Source organism: Berghia stephanieae, chromosome 1, assembly GCF_034508935.2.
Source record: "Berghia stephanieae isolate SIO BIC M18660-M18661 chromosome 1, UCSD_Bste_1.3, whole genome shotgun sequence".
Lineage (NCBI taxonomy): Eukaryota > Metazoa > Mollusca > Gastropoda > Nudibranchia > Aeolidiidae > Berghia > Berghia stephanieae.
Genome location: NC_088360.1, coordinates 112,934,202 through 112,949,613, shown reverse-complemented (window position 1 = coordinate 112,949,613; position 15,412 = coordinate 112,934,202). Strand labels below are relative to the sequence as shown.

Sequence of the window (15,412 nt, the reverse complement as noted above, 5' to 3'; positions counted from 1 at the left end):
TGTCTCCTATAATATACAGCCTACCTAGTAAAGTTGAGGTAGGCGTCAATCTGTTTAGATGTGCTTGGACCCTCCAGACTCTTTTTCGCTTGAACCCTGCTGTTTTTATTTGAAGGAGCAACAAATATGGAGGGAGCATCCTCATCTTCATCACTTGCTAGATCATCTAACAGCATTTCTGCATCAGTCTGCCCTTGGGCTTGTTTATTGGTAGCTGAAATAATGAGAAAAGCTTCAAATTTACGATGTTGAAGTTGACACTGTGTCAAAACTATTATTTAGCACAAATTGCAAAGAAACTTTCAAAGGTTAACACTTTCAACAGTTACAATAACAATGGAAATTAATTTTAAAAATTCAGAGTGCAGTGAAGTGATTACTCCGTGGCTTATTCCTATCTCTGTTCATAATTTTGTCTTATTTACCTGAAATTTTGTCACAGAGAAATCAAAGTCTTGGCAAAAAATGCTCAGCATTGTTGAGATTTAAAACATTTCCCCGTTTTTTCTAGGCTCAGACAAAAGAAAATCTCTTTAAAAATGAATATCTAAACTTTACAAATTTATCATAACTTAAAGGCTGAGTAGCTTCAAAAATAGAAAATTGCAATAAAAAAATCTTTTAAAAATAAATGCTTGTGGTACATAAAAACATAAAGTAAAACTATCTGCTTGAAATTGAACTTTTAAACCCTAGATGTCACGAATGTAAATAATACTTCAACTACACAAAATATCTGATTGAAGGATTCTTACCAGCTGCATCTAAGGAAGTCATCTTCATGAGGCAAGGAGGGAAAGTTTCATTAAGTTGATTAGCAGCCTTATTCAGCTGCCTCTCTAGCAATGGTAGTATATGCAAATTGAGTGGTCTACCTGGAGAATTCACTGACCGACGAGATGTAGGAATGATGTTATTTACTGCACTGAAGAAAAACAAACAATGAGAGCCCTGAAACATCTGAGTAATACATTCATTTCCTTTCAAATAATATGGCATTTTGTTCATATAAAAAAAAGAAATTAAAATTTTCCTTAACAGGAACTTGATACTTAAGCTAATTTACCACTTGATGTCTCTCTTCGTGGATGGATTGGGTTAGCTATGTGCAGAGGGACCAGATTATCATACAGCAGCTCAATAATATATCTGCCTTGCTACGTACAAATAATGAATGTGTCAAAATAATTCTAATAGTACATTCTGTTCTGCTTTGTGGTATTGCAGTATGACAATAGGCTTTTACCTGTAGGTACCTGATGTGAACGGTACAACGTTGAGTCCTTGGAAACTGCTCTTTACTCAAAAATCAGTGCTATCTATGACTAAAATAGTGTAGAAAATGCCTTAAAGGCATGATAGGATTGAGTCGGCCAAGTGGATAAAGCATTGATTTCACACTCAGGACCCAAGTTTGAGCCCTTGTGTCAGCATCTCGCTTTTCTTCCCCGAGCAAGAAAATTGGTTCCAATTACTCGCATTGTGACATTGCAGCAGATGCCTGGATTAGCTGTCATTTTTAAAGATTGACCCTAAAGATGCCTCGTCCTCCATGTTAAGTGTTGCTGTTGGCTTCAATCTATGTTAAGCACTATGAGCACATTAAGCTGATATTGCGGTATAAAAGCTAACAATTTTTTATCAATGGCAATAATCCATAGTTGTTTTTTTTACATTTCGAGAGGCTACTCCTGTAATCCCCTTGGTGCCTGTCTCAAAATATCAGATCAATCGTCGTATTTCAAAGCAAAGAAACTTATCAAAAATTAGGTCATAAAATATGCTGCCATATAACTCAATATCCCTTTTTGTGTATTGAAAATTACAAAAATCAACACATGTCACAACCTCAAATATTGATATAAAATCTTTATAACTAGTAGGTCAGCTGTACTAAGGAAGAAGCCATCCAAACATTCATACGGATACTGGTAAGAAAGCCCCCAGAAGACATCTACTGCACATGGTAAAGCAAGTCATTTTCACAAACAAAAAAAAAAACCTAAAAAGAAAATTTGACAATCACAGACATCAGACTGTCTTCTCATGTTAAAGGAGCTTAGCCAGGGGCAGAGCAAAACCAAGTCTCAGTCTATGACAATGATAGATAACCACATCAACAATTAGGAGTCTTGTGGAAGAGACTATCAATGGTCTCACAAACATCCCACAATTTCAAAACTCTGAACAACTGAGATGATAAAAGAGCTAACCTGGGTAAAATTTGGTAATTAACTCGTTAATATAATAATATGATTAATATATCAAATATAAAAATGTCTTATCAATCATAGTGAAATGTATTGTCTGGAGTAAAAAAAAAAAGCCAAAGCAAACACCAATGATATCTACTTGACTTACTTGAAGAAGTCTTTTGCACAGACTTGAATAGATGATTCGTCGAGTTGCAATGCCTCATTGCTGATATAGATCTGTGGATATCTACGACGCAAAGCTAACATGGCTGCCTCAGTGCAGAGAGATTTCAGATCTGCACCACAATATCCTACAAATGAATAGAATTTAAATAGATTAAAGCAAAAGCAACAATTTTAAAGTAAATAATGCTATTTGTTTTTGGGAGATAAATAAGACACTTTTAGATCATTTCAACTAAAAGGAAAAAGAGGGCTATGTCATAAGATGATAAATTTAGAGCTTTCCAGTCTTCCTCAGTGTCTGTGATGAACTCTCTTCCCATCTGGCTTTGATTAATTTCAAAAATAGTTCCATGAATCATGGGTAATGTTCACAGGGATTCATTTTCATGAAAAACAGACCGCGAAGCCAGTTTGCCTGAAAGAAATGCTAATTTAGAACACGTACCAGCCACCCCAAATTTAAAATGCATGCAGGTGACTATTATTGAAGCCAAAATACCAGCACCCACGAACAGAATACTGACCAACACATTTTTCTGCCAACTCTGTGACGAATCTCTCATTCAATTTTGGATTCCAACTTGATGTTTGAATTTTCAGAATCTGTTTTCTTGCCTGTAAATTAAAAAAAAGAAAAAAAGCAAAAGTTTAACAAAACGATTTGACACAAAAAAAATTTTAAAAATAAAAGCATATCTCTGTGGTACAGATTTGACAAAGAAAATGAGAATTTTACCATTGGCTCTAAATATCAATAAGCAACTAGACATTTAATTGTGAAATTATTTGGTAAAGTTATGATAAAATGAGCTGAGATAAGCTTGTTACACTGGTCACGCTGTTACTATGCGAGTGATCTCTTGCTTTTTTATCTAATGACAAAGATGTAGATTGATCTAACAATGGCTTATATAGATAAACAGATTAGTTTTCAATCTCTATACAAGGAAGGGATTGTGAAACCCAAACTTTTTCTTTTTAGCTGTAGGCCTACATAATTTTTTTTCAAATTATTGTTGCTGGTAACAGACTGACAAGAAAAAAAAAAAAGAGGTAGGAGTTGGTAAAATATTTTGTCTTTGATGAACAGGAGGTGGCGTGCCTTTCTTGTCAATAGTTTTACAGGTTAATTAGATCTTGGAATGTAAAATAATTTGAAAGGGAACTTAAATAACTTTGAGGGTGCTGGTCTCTAGTGGGTAGAAAAAAAGATTTACAAAAATTGAAAAATCTTGACTCAATCATTGGGCAAATATATTGAAATTGTGTCAATTCCAATCCATTTGCTTGTGAAGTGAGTGTTTCACTTAATAAACTTTCAGGACACCCTTTAACAACCAACATGTCACAGTATATATAACATTATGACTTTTGCAAGTAAATTATGGAACCATTGAACTTTATAGTAAAACAATGACCCAAAACATCAAAATGAAAAAAATTGTCATTATTTTCTTTCTTTTTTGTTTTTCAGTCCAAATGTATGCACAAGATGCCCCATCCTAGCTTATATCACACCTTAAAACTTATTTTCATGAATATAATATAAGAAAAGTACCTCACTAATCTAAATTATTCTTATCACAATGATCAAGTTTATATCATTAACAGAATAAACTGAAAAATAATTAGTATTAACTATCATCTAAATTCAAACAAATCTTGTCATGATCAAAACATGAAGCATTCACATAATGAAACTGTTTAAACAGATAAACAGACCTCTAGAGTTGGCAATGGGAAGAGAAATTCTCTATCAAAACGCCCTGGGCGTCTTAAGGCTGGGTCAAGAGAGTCTATCCTATTAGTTGCACCAATCACAACAATCTCCCCTCTGCTGTCTAGTCCATCCATCAAAGCTAAGAGAGTGGAGACTATAGAACTGTGTATTTGATCTTGGCGACTGGATCTGACTGGAGCTAAGCCGTCAATCTCATCAAAGAATATAATGGATGGCCTGTATTTGTAAGCCTAAAATAATGTAGAAAAGAGTCATATGATTATGAGTATACAAATATGATTGTAATATTTAAAAAAAATTAAAAAAAGAAAAGAAAGAGAAAAGAAAGACAAACAAAAGAAAAACAAAAACCTGTATCAAGAATAATTGCTCTAACCAAAATTCAGTAATATCTATTTGGGGCCAAAAAGTTCAGTTGGGAGAGCATTTGATTTTATTGCAAAGGAACTGAGGTTGATTTTGAGAGCAGTGCCCACCCTGTCAACCCAGCAGTGCTTGGATAGCAGAAAGTACTTTGCAATAGACTGGCTTCTTATCCTAAGGTCAGCAGGCAATTGTTACTGACATTTTAATGCTATAGATCAACTCCAATTTATATCTCTGAAGGACTACATATAAGATTAACAAGAAAACACAAATCATCTGTATTGATAGAATTAGAAATAATGATATAAAATAGATTACTTCAATACAGAATGATCTGCAATGAGAAAAAAAAAAAGAAGACAAACCTGATCAAAAAGAAGTCTGAGTTGTCTTTCTGATTCACCAACCCATTTGCTCAGACAATCAGCTCCTTTTCTCATGAAGAAGGCCACCTTCTTGTCACCATGAGAGCATTCATTTGCCAGGGCACGTGCGACCAAAGTCTTTCCAGTACCTAATAAAAAGCATGGCAATGTGAGAACTTAAATCTTTTTCTTCTTTTTCTGACACACATGATAGACATATACATACATACATACATACACAAAGCACCCCACAATTATTTTTTTAATGAAAAGAAAGAAAAAGGGAGAATAATTTATTTTTTTTTTAAAGTAAGAAAGAAATTATGTTGATAACTAGAAATTATTACTAAATTTCAATGGTGTTAGTCTTGTTTTTTTTTTTATTACCTGGTGGACCATAGAACAGCACACCACGTGGAGGATCCACGTTGAATTTTTGGAAAACTTTATCGTACAGCAATGGAAACACCACCATCTCTTTGAGAGCTCTTATGTGTTTCCCCAAACCTCCAATACTGTCAAAAGATATCTGGAAAATAAAAGACAGCAGAAATGCTTACTAAAATTACAATATAATTTTAAGTATATTTAAGATTTTAAATATTACAAAGAGAAATTCTCCAACAGAAGAGAAACTTTATAAAATCTTTTAGTTTATTTAATGTTTTAATGACAGCTGTTCATAAACAGGATAATCTTAGACACAATTCATCATGAAGGATACACATCAATGGTAATTGTCACATTCTACCACTTACATTTTTATCTATATTCATCGGTTCAACATCTGCCAAACTAGCACCAGATTTTACACGATCTTTGATAACACCTGATGGTGGCCCAGTATTAGAAAAGTTCATTGGCATCATCCTGGGGAAAAAAAGGTTTACATTACAACAAAAGGACTATCAATAAATAAAAACAACAACAAGAAACAGACTATTCTTATGGTGTACTTTATCTTATCATAGCATTTTGGTGTATCCCTTGAAATATTTTCACAGCAGATGGCTGTTCACATATTTTAGAATTTTTCACTATAAAGTGCAAAACAAACTGATAAAACATCATGGATATAATGAGTCAGCCTTCAATGCCACATTTCAATTGGCATCACAACCTCTCCTTATGAGATTTTTTTTTAATGTGACCAAAATAAAAGCTCAACTTTTGTATTTTTACTAGAAGATTTGCTTTTAACTCTCACGCGTTCCATAATAGAGATTTCGATCACCGATCGATGGACACGCCCCCCTTCTTTCCTACGTTTCGCTTTAAGTGCGCTTTATAATATGCCCCCAAATGGCGATTTTATAATAATTTATTTAATTTTATACAATAAAAACTACAAAATATCTAAGAATATTTGATTTTTTCCTCCTAAATCACAAGAAATACGAAAGTATTTGTGTCAGTAACTCGGTTCGTCACTCGACTTCCGCCATCTTGTTTTGACAGTCGACTTGTCGTCTCTACTCACAAATTTACTCAAAATAAACTAATTAGATACATTTTACAAGGACTTATTGTACCGAAAAAGAGGTCTACGATATCTTATATATGGATGAAGACAGTGACGATGAAAATTACGCTGCTGTTCCCGAGAATATGATGCCTGATGGGGACCTGCCCTACTCACCAAATCTGGACTTGAATGACGAACCTAACTAGTAAGTATTTTTCTCAACTTTTCACAATTACATCCTCTGACATCATGTTCAAGTCAAAAAATGCACATCCTCTTGAACCCTGGTCTTTCTTTTATCAGTTTCTATTAAGTTATTATTTTTTTTCACTTTTCACCTCATTTACGAGGCATAGAAGTTGGGCAAGTGGTTAGCTGAAAATGTAAACAAACATGGCTGACAATAGAAGTAGAGAGCCATGTATTTCAACAAGTAAGTGAGACAACTTTATTTTTATTTCTGACCTTTAGAAATGAAGATTGTGATATTTTGTGAGAGCAGCTTTTAACAGAATTTTGTTGTTTTTTATTTCTTTTTAATGCAGTGAGACCCAAAATCCAAGTACAAGATGAGGATTATGAAGATGTCACTCGTATCCCTGGTGTTGCAAGTATGAGTACAAGTAAAAGAAGCCATGATGAAAGGTGAGCAGGAATCATTATTATACTCTATTCAGATGCACTTTGGAAGTATGACATTCTAGAAATTATCATTAGTTTATAAATTGCTTCAAATGGTTGGTATGAAGCAATGTTTTAGTATGTGGCTCACAAATAGTGATGGTAAGAATTTCATGGGTTCACAGGGAACATGAGAATGAGAAACAGTTGATATACTGAATTTTGTTACTTTTGTGTATGGACTGAGTCAAACTGTCAATAATTTGTTTATTTGGTTTACCTTTGACTTATTAAAATTGTTTTTGCAATTCTAATTCTTTTTTTTTCTTTTTTTTCTTTTTAAAAAATTCATCTCATTTCAGTTCTCAAATTCCATCTCATGAGATTCCTGGCCCTTCCAAACCCAAGAAAGTGCGCCTTGATCCTGGTACCACAACCCCTGTCCCACCTTTTTGGCCTGAACTTGTCCCTGGTCTATTGTATGCCGGATGTGTTGAAGTTTGAGTTTGTAATTTATTTATTTTTGTGGAAGATTGCCATATGGCTTTCAAATTTTTCAGTGACTTTTCTCAAAAAATGCAAATATTATTTTTCTGATTTATATAATCAAATGCCTTTACAAGTGCAGTTTTGTGAAATAAATATGTCACTTGTCAGTGAATTACTATTCTGGAATGTAAAATGAACCATATAATTCATTTAATCAGTCAATATCACTCATTTGAAGTAAAGCAGACCAATTTGAAATTGAAACTGTCATTTTTTGTAATATTTTTTGTTCACATATATATGACTCATATTACGTAAATATTGAACTAATATGTAATGTTTGTAATCAGCTGTATGATTTCAAGTGTTATGGTCATTATTTTCCTCAACCATAAAAGAAATATGACATTATGGACAAACAAAAAGGCTGTTAAGTTCTTTTATGTCAAATAATGCTGGATTATGCCCCTTTTTTCCAGAAAAATTGCTCGTCTCTCAGACCCTCTCAAATACTCATTTTCAGGAAATTTGCAATGAATTTTGTAAATAATCTGCAAAATATGTTGTTTGTTTGGAAAATAAATGATATTTGATTATCTTTCATAACCTGAATTTTTTTCCCTCTTAGTGATTGAGAAATATGTTGTTTTTGTGATCATTTTTGAGACCCTACCCCAGCACATAAATCTGATTTATGTCTCGGAGAGGGTTTCAATTGTGGTATAGACATGTCACTATGATAGTATGATCATTGGCAAGTACAATGGTATATAACTTTACATGGTTGTGGGCCAGTAGAATGGGTTAGTGGACATTTTAAATAGCACTACCCAGTCATTTTTCACTCTAGCTTTAAAATAATGGAACGTTTGAGAGTTAAACCAATTCTATTTCTAATTGCCTTGTCACTCTGAGTGCCCATGACAATGCTCTCAAGATTTTCCGGTAGTAATACGTTTTGAAAAACTATTCTTTTTGTCTGAATGAAGGCCCAGGCTTTACATCCATAAACTGCAACCAAGAAAATGGAAAGAAGAGAAAAAATCTCCTTTAACTCCTGTGTTGACATGAATAGCAATCGAACAAATTAATCTGATTTTCATTCAGGTTAAATGTCTTGGAGTTAAAGATTGCAACGATGGAAATAACGTACCGACTTCTTGCTTTAGCCATACTTTTTGCTTTTCTCTTTCTAAAGCTCTTTTCATCACTACTTTCTCCACTTGATGATGATGTGGAACTTGAACTTGAATGCATGGCAGCAGATCTTTTTCTTTGGAAGAAACAAAATATAATAAAAACTATGCATTTTGCCTGTGCTTTCAAGTGGACATTTATCTCTAAATTGTAGGAAATAATAGAATATTTCAAATGTTGAATCCAATAAAAATTTAAATATCATTTTGCATTCACCTGGACTTTTTTCTTTGAGCAGGTGACTGATAAGGCTGTCTGCTGGTCTTTTTCGTTGGAGTCACTTCAAATATGCTGGTTGTGGGCTTTTTAATCCTTCTCTCTGTGATAGATTTTGAAAAACTTTTGGTAAGTAAATGAACAAGTCAAACAATAAAGCATCATCCTAGTCCATAATTACACCAATCTACTTAAAAAATTTAGCTGGCTTCTCATTCCCAATAATATAATAATTTTAAAAAACAAACACTTGAAACTACTTTATGAACTCCGTCCAGAAAATATACATCCATTGCTGTATCCAATAACACCTGTTTGAAATTACATCGCATAATGTTTTTTTTTTCTGTCTCGAGTCAAAATATAAATTTAAAAAATTGGTATAATTTTTAAAAAAAAAGTTCTCTGCAAAAATAAGTTACAAAATCCAAAACTTTGAAAAGTCAATCAGAGGATTTAAAAATAAAACAGTTTGAAAGAAAAAGGCTGATGAAAACATTCATAACACACCTGCATTTTTTAGACTTAGAAAAATCAGAATTTCAATGAAAATATCGGGTTTATTTGTTAGTTATGTTTTGCTAATGTCAGAATTTTAACAATCCCAACCAATAAAATCGTAAGTTTCCTCCAGAAAGAAACAAATATGGGCAAGATAACAGTTTGCCAGATGCACTACAAGCTTATTTCTAAAAGCAATTCCTGGGATAATTTTGAAATTACCACTAAAAGAATTTTAAAACTGCTCTTAAGATTACCCTCAACAGGAGCTTTGTATAGATCTGTTCGTGGCTTGTGCTCTCTCAAAGAATATGACTTGACAATCTGGGGAACTTCTCTCTTCTTGTAAATTCGTTTAGATCTACGAATGGATGAAGGTTCCTCTTCTTCATCGCTGTCATCTCTTCGGTTATTATTCCTGTTTTGTTGATCATCATCATCGCCTGAAATAATTAGGCATCAAACAAAATGATTTAAAATATCATAAAGACGGATATCACCTGGATAAATAATCAAAAGATGAGAACAACTCATCAAATCAGAATTGAAATCAAGGATTCTTGATGATAAATCAATCTGATGGCAACATTTTACATAGGAAAAAATAATTAATGGAGTTTGAATGATTAAAAAAAAAATCAAAATAGTTGAATCAGAATTAGCAGATCAATCTTAAACTTTCAGATCTTTAATTAAAATTCGCCCCAATCCTTACCAATCCCATAGAGATACCACAAACAGCAATTTTTTAAAAGTAAAAAATATAAGCAACAATATACTATGAGCACAATGAAATATTGGGATGATGTCACTAACTGAATGATGCATTGCACTTCTATCCAGGACAGTTGGATTCAAGCCAATTTTATTTCAAGAAACTGTGATAAACTTTGCGATACTGTAAATCAGCTGGTGCCTGAGTTACCTTAGTCTTTTATCGGGATAGACGAATTAACCAAAAATCGATTTCTTCTTCTTAAATCAGGATTAATTATAACAATATTATCATGCCTACATTCTGACTTCTGTAAGTCCAAACTACTAAGTATTTTGTAGTCAAAAAGACTAAGGCATCAATAAAACACACTGTTTGTTTGTATTTTTCTCCCAAATTCTACTATGAAAAATATAAACAAAAATTTAAAACAAATTGCCCCCAGCCACTTTTCAATTCTATTTAAATTTGCTGTACATTTTAAACCAATTTGTTAATTAAATTTACTTTTTAAATTTTCATTTCAGACGTGCTTATAACCATTTGTATGCAGACTCTTTCAATAATAGTGAGCAATTTATCAATTTTTAAAAAATGTGTATTTGGTGTCACAGTTTGTTTTCTTATTGTATCTTTTCATCACGATAGAAAGATATACATATTTATATAGAACATTTACACAGGCTCATCATGCTCAATAAATTTCACAATGCTTCATTTATTCAAGTTTGCCACATGAAACCAAATTTCCATTTCATACTGTACAGATAGCCTGTCATCATGACTAAACCTTTATAACAACTTACCATATATATTTAGTGATCTTCTCACACGCCTCCTCTTGGCACGGCTGTACATATCAGAGTATTCCTATAGAATAAAACACAAACTCAACTTTAAGAAAAGAATCAAATACTATGCAAAAATATGACAATAATTTTGTCTTGAATAAATCAAACAATAGCATTTATGCAAGACCAGATTAAATTGATTTATTTTTGTATAACTTGCTTGTGGTTGCATGATCTTTACCTTGTAACAAATAGAAGCCTGCAACTGAGGAAATTATGAACATGCATTAAAAGGTAAATAAAAAAGAATTGTAAAAACATTAAACACATACAGAATAATAAATACAGTCCACTCGGGATAATCGCAAAATTTCCCAAGAAAAGGAATTCATTCTATATAAAAATCACTGGTTAATTGCAACAAATTTTCGCCCTAAAAAAGTGGTAATAAATCAATCAAACAAGTATATCATGATTAAATTTCATCATGGAAGAGATTGTGACAGGCTGAAAAATCGAAAGTGAGCGGGATTTAATGCTACAGTAGTGTGCCAACATTCTATTTGAGACAAAAGAAGGTGGGGCTTTGTAATATGGGTTTGTAATGTCATCTGTGGCCATTAAATAGGAGGCGAGGGGGCTGGGCATAGTTTTTACAACAGGTAGACAATGGCAGTTGTAAAGAGAGACTGATTGATATCCTTTGTCTGTGCATTGTGACAAACGAGTTTGGTAAGAGCTTATTGTCCCTCATCACACCTAATCTCTTTGACTCTTACAAAAATGTTGAGAACAAAAGAGTGAAAGTTAATCCAATCTGAATAAGATGTTGACTTGCACCAAAGTTTCTTTTGCTTGTCAAAATGAACACCATACGGTTTTTGTTTCCATCAAACTGCTTGGTCTGTGGTGGACTAAGAACTCTGTTTGCAACTACTTGTTTGAGTTTAGCATATATATATATGTGTAAAATGTTGCAATCGTGGACAGGAAACTCAACCTCGGTTAATTGCAACATTTTCACTGATCCCAAGGTGTTCCGATTATCCGGAGTGGACTGTAAATCAAATCAATTAATTTTCTTTCAAAAAGGGGGCCTGAAGTTCTGCAATGTAACTTAACTTTTCTGTTTTAAAACAGAAAAACAAATTGCAGCCAATTTCTTTTAATTCTCTTTAATTTAATATGATTGTTTTTCCAAGATAAATCTCAAAAAGTGCTCAATTAATGCCATTAAGACCATGGAACTGATGATTAGTATGGATTTGGTTTGGTGGTTATTAACTGTTTATAAGTGAATAAAAATTGTCATCAAGAAAAATGTCAGCATTTTTGGTTAAAATAAAAATAAGATTGTAAAATCATTACATAGGACTTTCCCTGAAATTTTCAATTGAAGTTATAACCTTATTCATCTGCTGACACAGACTTGCCAACCAACCTCAACCATTTGAAAAGATATATCAATTTTTCCCAATATTTATGCTCATTGTCTCATATATTCCCCTCAAAAATCATATTTTCAACACATGCAACCATCCAAAATATCAAATTAAAATTCGCTGAATCTATGGAGACTAATAAAATTAGTAGAGAGAAGGAAATCCTGCCATTCCTATGACAGTCATCCGTGTGGCTAGTCAAGTCCTCATGTAGATGGAGACGATATTTAATGACATTCAACTATTCCAGTTTTATCATTTTTGCCCATTTTGTTACAAACTGTTGACTTTTTTTGCATTTATCAAATTTTAAACCAACATTCCCATATTATCATATTTTGGACCCCAAAGCGTGTTAAAATATGAGAAATCATACTGGTTGGCAAACCAAACCTGCTGACATTCAATATCCAAAGACAAACAATAAGTCAATTTTTAAATAAAATAAGCAAACTAAGACAAGATAATCTGCATTAATCTGTTTTCCTGATTTCAAAATTGACAAATTACCCAAACACAGAGAGAATTAGATATACAGCAGGATTGATTACATGGAATTAAATGGATGCACTTTACAGTAATGAAAATTATTTGAGAACTTTGGTGAACAAACACATTAGCATAATTTGACATATATACATTTTTTTTGATGAACTGTATTCTTGAAAAAAATTAGTAGGCGCCTTTTTAACTGAAATACAAACAACTTCTTAGCACAGAGGCTGTTTATGAAATACTAGAATACTATGCATCTTAAGAACATCCTACCTAAGTCATATGTCATTAGTTCTCTGCCTAAAATCTCCTCTGGCTCCACTGACTGAGCTTTGAGAGATTACATAAATCAAGTTTTCCATATGTTTGCATATGACAATTACTCACACTGATGTCTTCTTCATTGTCGGAGTCCTGGTCTTTTGCATCTTCATCATCAGAATCTTGTTCTTTCTCATCCTCCCCATCACTTTCTTCGCCATCTTTACCCTCGTCATTGTCTGTATCATCATCAGTTTGCAAAGGGATTTTTCTTCTTTCAGACCTTGTCCTTGTATGTTCTACAAAATGTTTGTCTCCGACAGACTGGAAAGTAAATGATGGTGGCTCAGTGAATAGCAAAGTTCTCTCATGTATTGTACAGAAAGATAAAGCTGTTAATGTACCACACAGCCGTTTACTGCTTTCACTTTAGTTCGACAGGTAAATTTTGCCGGACGCTAGTTCATAACAGATGGCGAGTCACGGCCTGTGCCGAAAGGGAGACTGAGCAATTTTTCCTATTTTGATGATTTTTTTCTCAAGTTCAAAGTAGCGTAGTAAAGATGCTATTAGATGTAGCAATAAAATATTTTAGAGTCATAACAAGTGGTTTACATACTTTTATTCGATATAATTTTAGTAGATCATTTGGGATTAGATTTTATAGGAAATAACCATAAAAATGGGTCCGAAATTTTAATTACTTCAAACGATATAATCAAAAATTACATAGTTATCTGAGTTTATACAAATAAATGAGAAATACTGCAATAATCATCAATATTCACAGAGTAGAAATATATAATCAAAGTCGTTTTGTAATGAAGCATTGTTGAGATATCCGCTCACCTGTACAGCAATATCCTTTTTTGACAGCAATAAAAAAAATTTGTGATCACCGAATTGTAGGGGTTTGTTGATCAAATGATCAAAACGAACTGGTTTTAGTAATGGCAATTGACAATTCTTAGGAAAAGATATGTAATATGCATTCCTTTGACGTTTGTATAGATGTAAACTATATAATAATAATAATAATAATAATAATAATAATAATAATAATAATAATAATAATAATAATGATGATGATGACGATAATAATTACAATAATAATAAGGATAATAATAATAATAATAATAATAATAATAATAATAATAATAATAATAATAATAATAATAATAATAATAATAATGATGATGATGATGATGATGATGATGATGATGATGATGATGATGATCATTTTCATGAAAATAATATAGTGGCTATCACCTAAACGCCTGCTAATTTTGGAAAAACGCATTAATTTCTCTTTAAAATAGCTTTCGAAATGCCCGTTAAAAAAAAAATGGAATTCGCCTATAATATGCCCCCCTGACAGAAAGGAATTAAAAATAGAAAGAAAGAAAGAATAAAGAATTTTACTGAATCATTTGCGGCCAAAGAATTGACTCATCGCCTCCGAGAGTTTTATTTAACTTCCCAACGCCCCAAATTACTATCATTCATTCAATATAATTTACTCCTCCCCACTCCACGCTCTCCGGCACTTTCCTTCCATGTCCCTCAAACCGCTTTCTTTCCATGGAGCGTCCAATCAGCTTTTTACAATTGCCCATTTCCAATTGGCTGCTGAATAAGGACAATTCTAATTTCAATTGTCCACCACTCGGTCATCAGCAAAGTCAAGAAAGCTCCTCCTACTCAAATCACACATACCCACGAATATGATAGGCCTTGTAGACCAGTCACTGGTCTTTGATGTTACACAACCATCCGCCAGCTTTGATCACATCGCTTTTGATGATGTCACTCAATATCTATCTTCTCTCAAGCCCGTTGACTGTACCACGAGTCAACATAAAAGAATGTCGCGGTGAGGTGCGAATCGTGAAGATGGAATGACGTAGCTGTGTTAAAGTTATAGGTTCAAAGTTCAATTGTCAGAGAGAACTGATAAGAGATCAAACTGAGGTGGTAAAATGAAAATTAGTTCGTGGTAAAACGTTGCATAAATTAGTTTTATGTTATGTACACAAACACACACACACACTTACTCTCTCTCTCTCTCTCTCTCTCTCTCTCTCTCTCTCCAGTGCTGCGAGAAAAAAAAGGACGCCGACCAGATAGCTAATACTATTTAAAATGGAAATTTGTTGAAAATGGTCTGCTTATTGAACAACCAAAACATCGTGGATAACAGAAATGATCATTGTGAATCAGTTGAAACACGTGATATCGATGTAATACTAATACTAGTAATAATCATAAAATATCAGTGTATTTATCTTACTCTTGATCACCACTGTAATAATAACAATATTATTATTATTATTGTTAATAATAATAATAATAATAATATAATAATA

At 32.8% G+C, this 15,412-nt stretch overlaps 1 protein-coding gene across 6 annotated transcripts in view; it reads right to left on the bottom strand.

Annotated features, from left to right (window-relative positions):
- Positions 1-15,412, bottom strand: part of LOC144962758 (uncharacterized) — a 51,063-nt gene that overhangs the window by 19,065 nt on the left and 16,586 nt on the right. For all 6 annotated transcript variants that reach the window (XM_078895989.1, XM_078895985.1, XM_078895986.1 and 3 more), the window contains exons 5-17: positions 13,173-13,370; positions 10,864-10,927; positions 9,600-9,785; positions 8,842-8,944; positions 8,582-8,701; positions 5,612-5,723; positions 5,241-5,382; positions 4,854-5,002; positions 4,104-4,352; positions 2,906-2,996; positions 2,362-2,506; positions 756-925; positions 25-214 (exon numbers count right to left, since the gene is read on the bottom strand). In XM_078895989.1, coding sequence (XP_078752115.1) covers positions 25-214; positions 756-925; positions 2,362-2,506; positions 2,906-2,996; positions 4,104-4,352; positions 4,854-5,002; positions 5,241-5,382; positions 5,612-5,723; positions 8,582-8,701; positions 8,842-8,944; positions 9,600-9,785; positions 10,864-10,927; positions 13,173-13,370 — 1,919 coding nt within the window. The remainder of the gene's footprint in view (positions 1-24; positions 215-755; positions 926-2,361; positions 2,507-2,905; positions 2,997-4,103; positions 4,353-4,853; positions 5,003-5,240; positions 5,383-5,611; positions 5,724-8,581; positions 8,702-8,841; positions 8,945-9,599; positions 9,786-10,863; positions 10,928-13,172; positions 13,371-15,412) is intronic.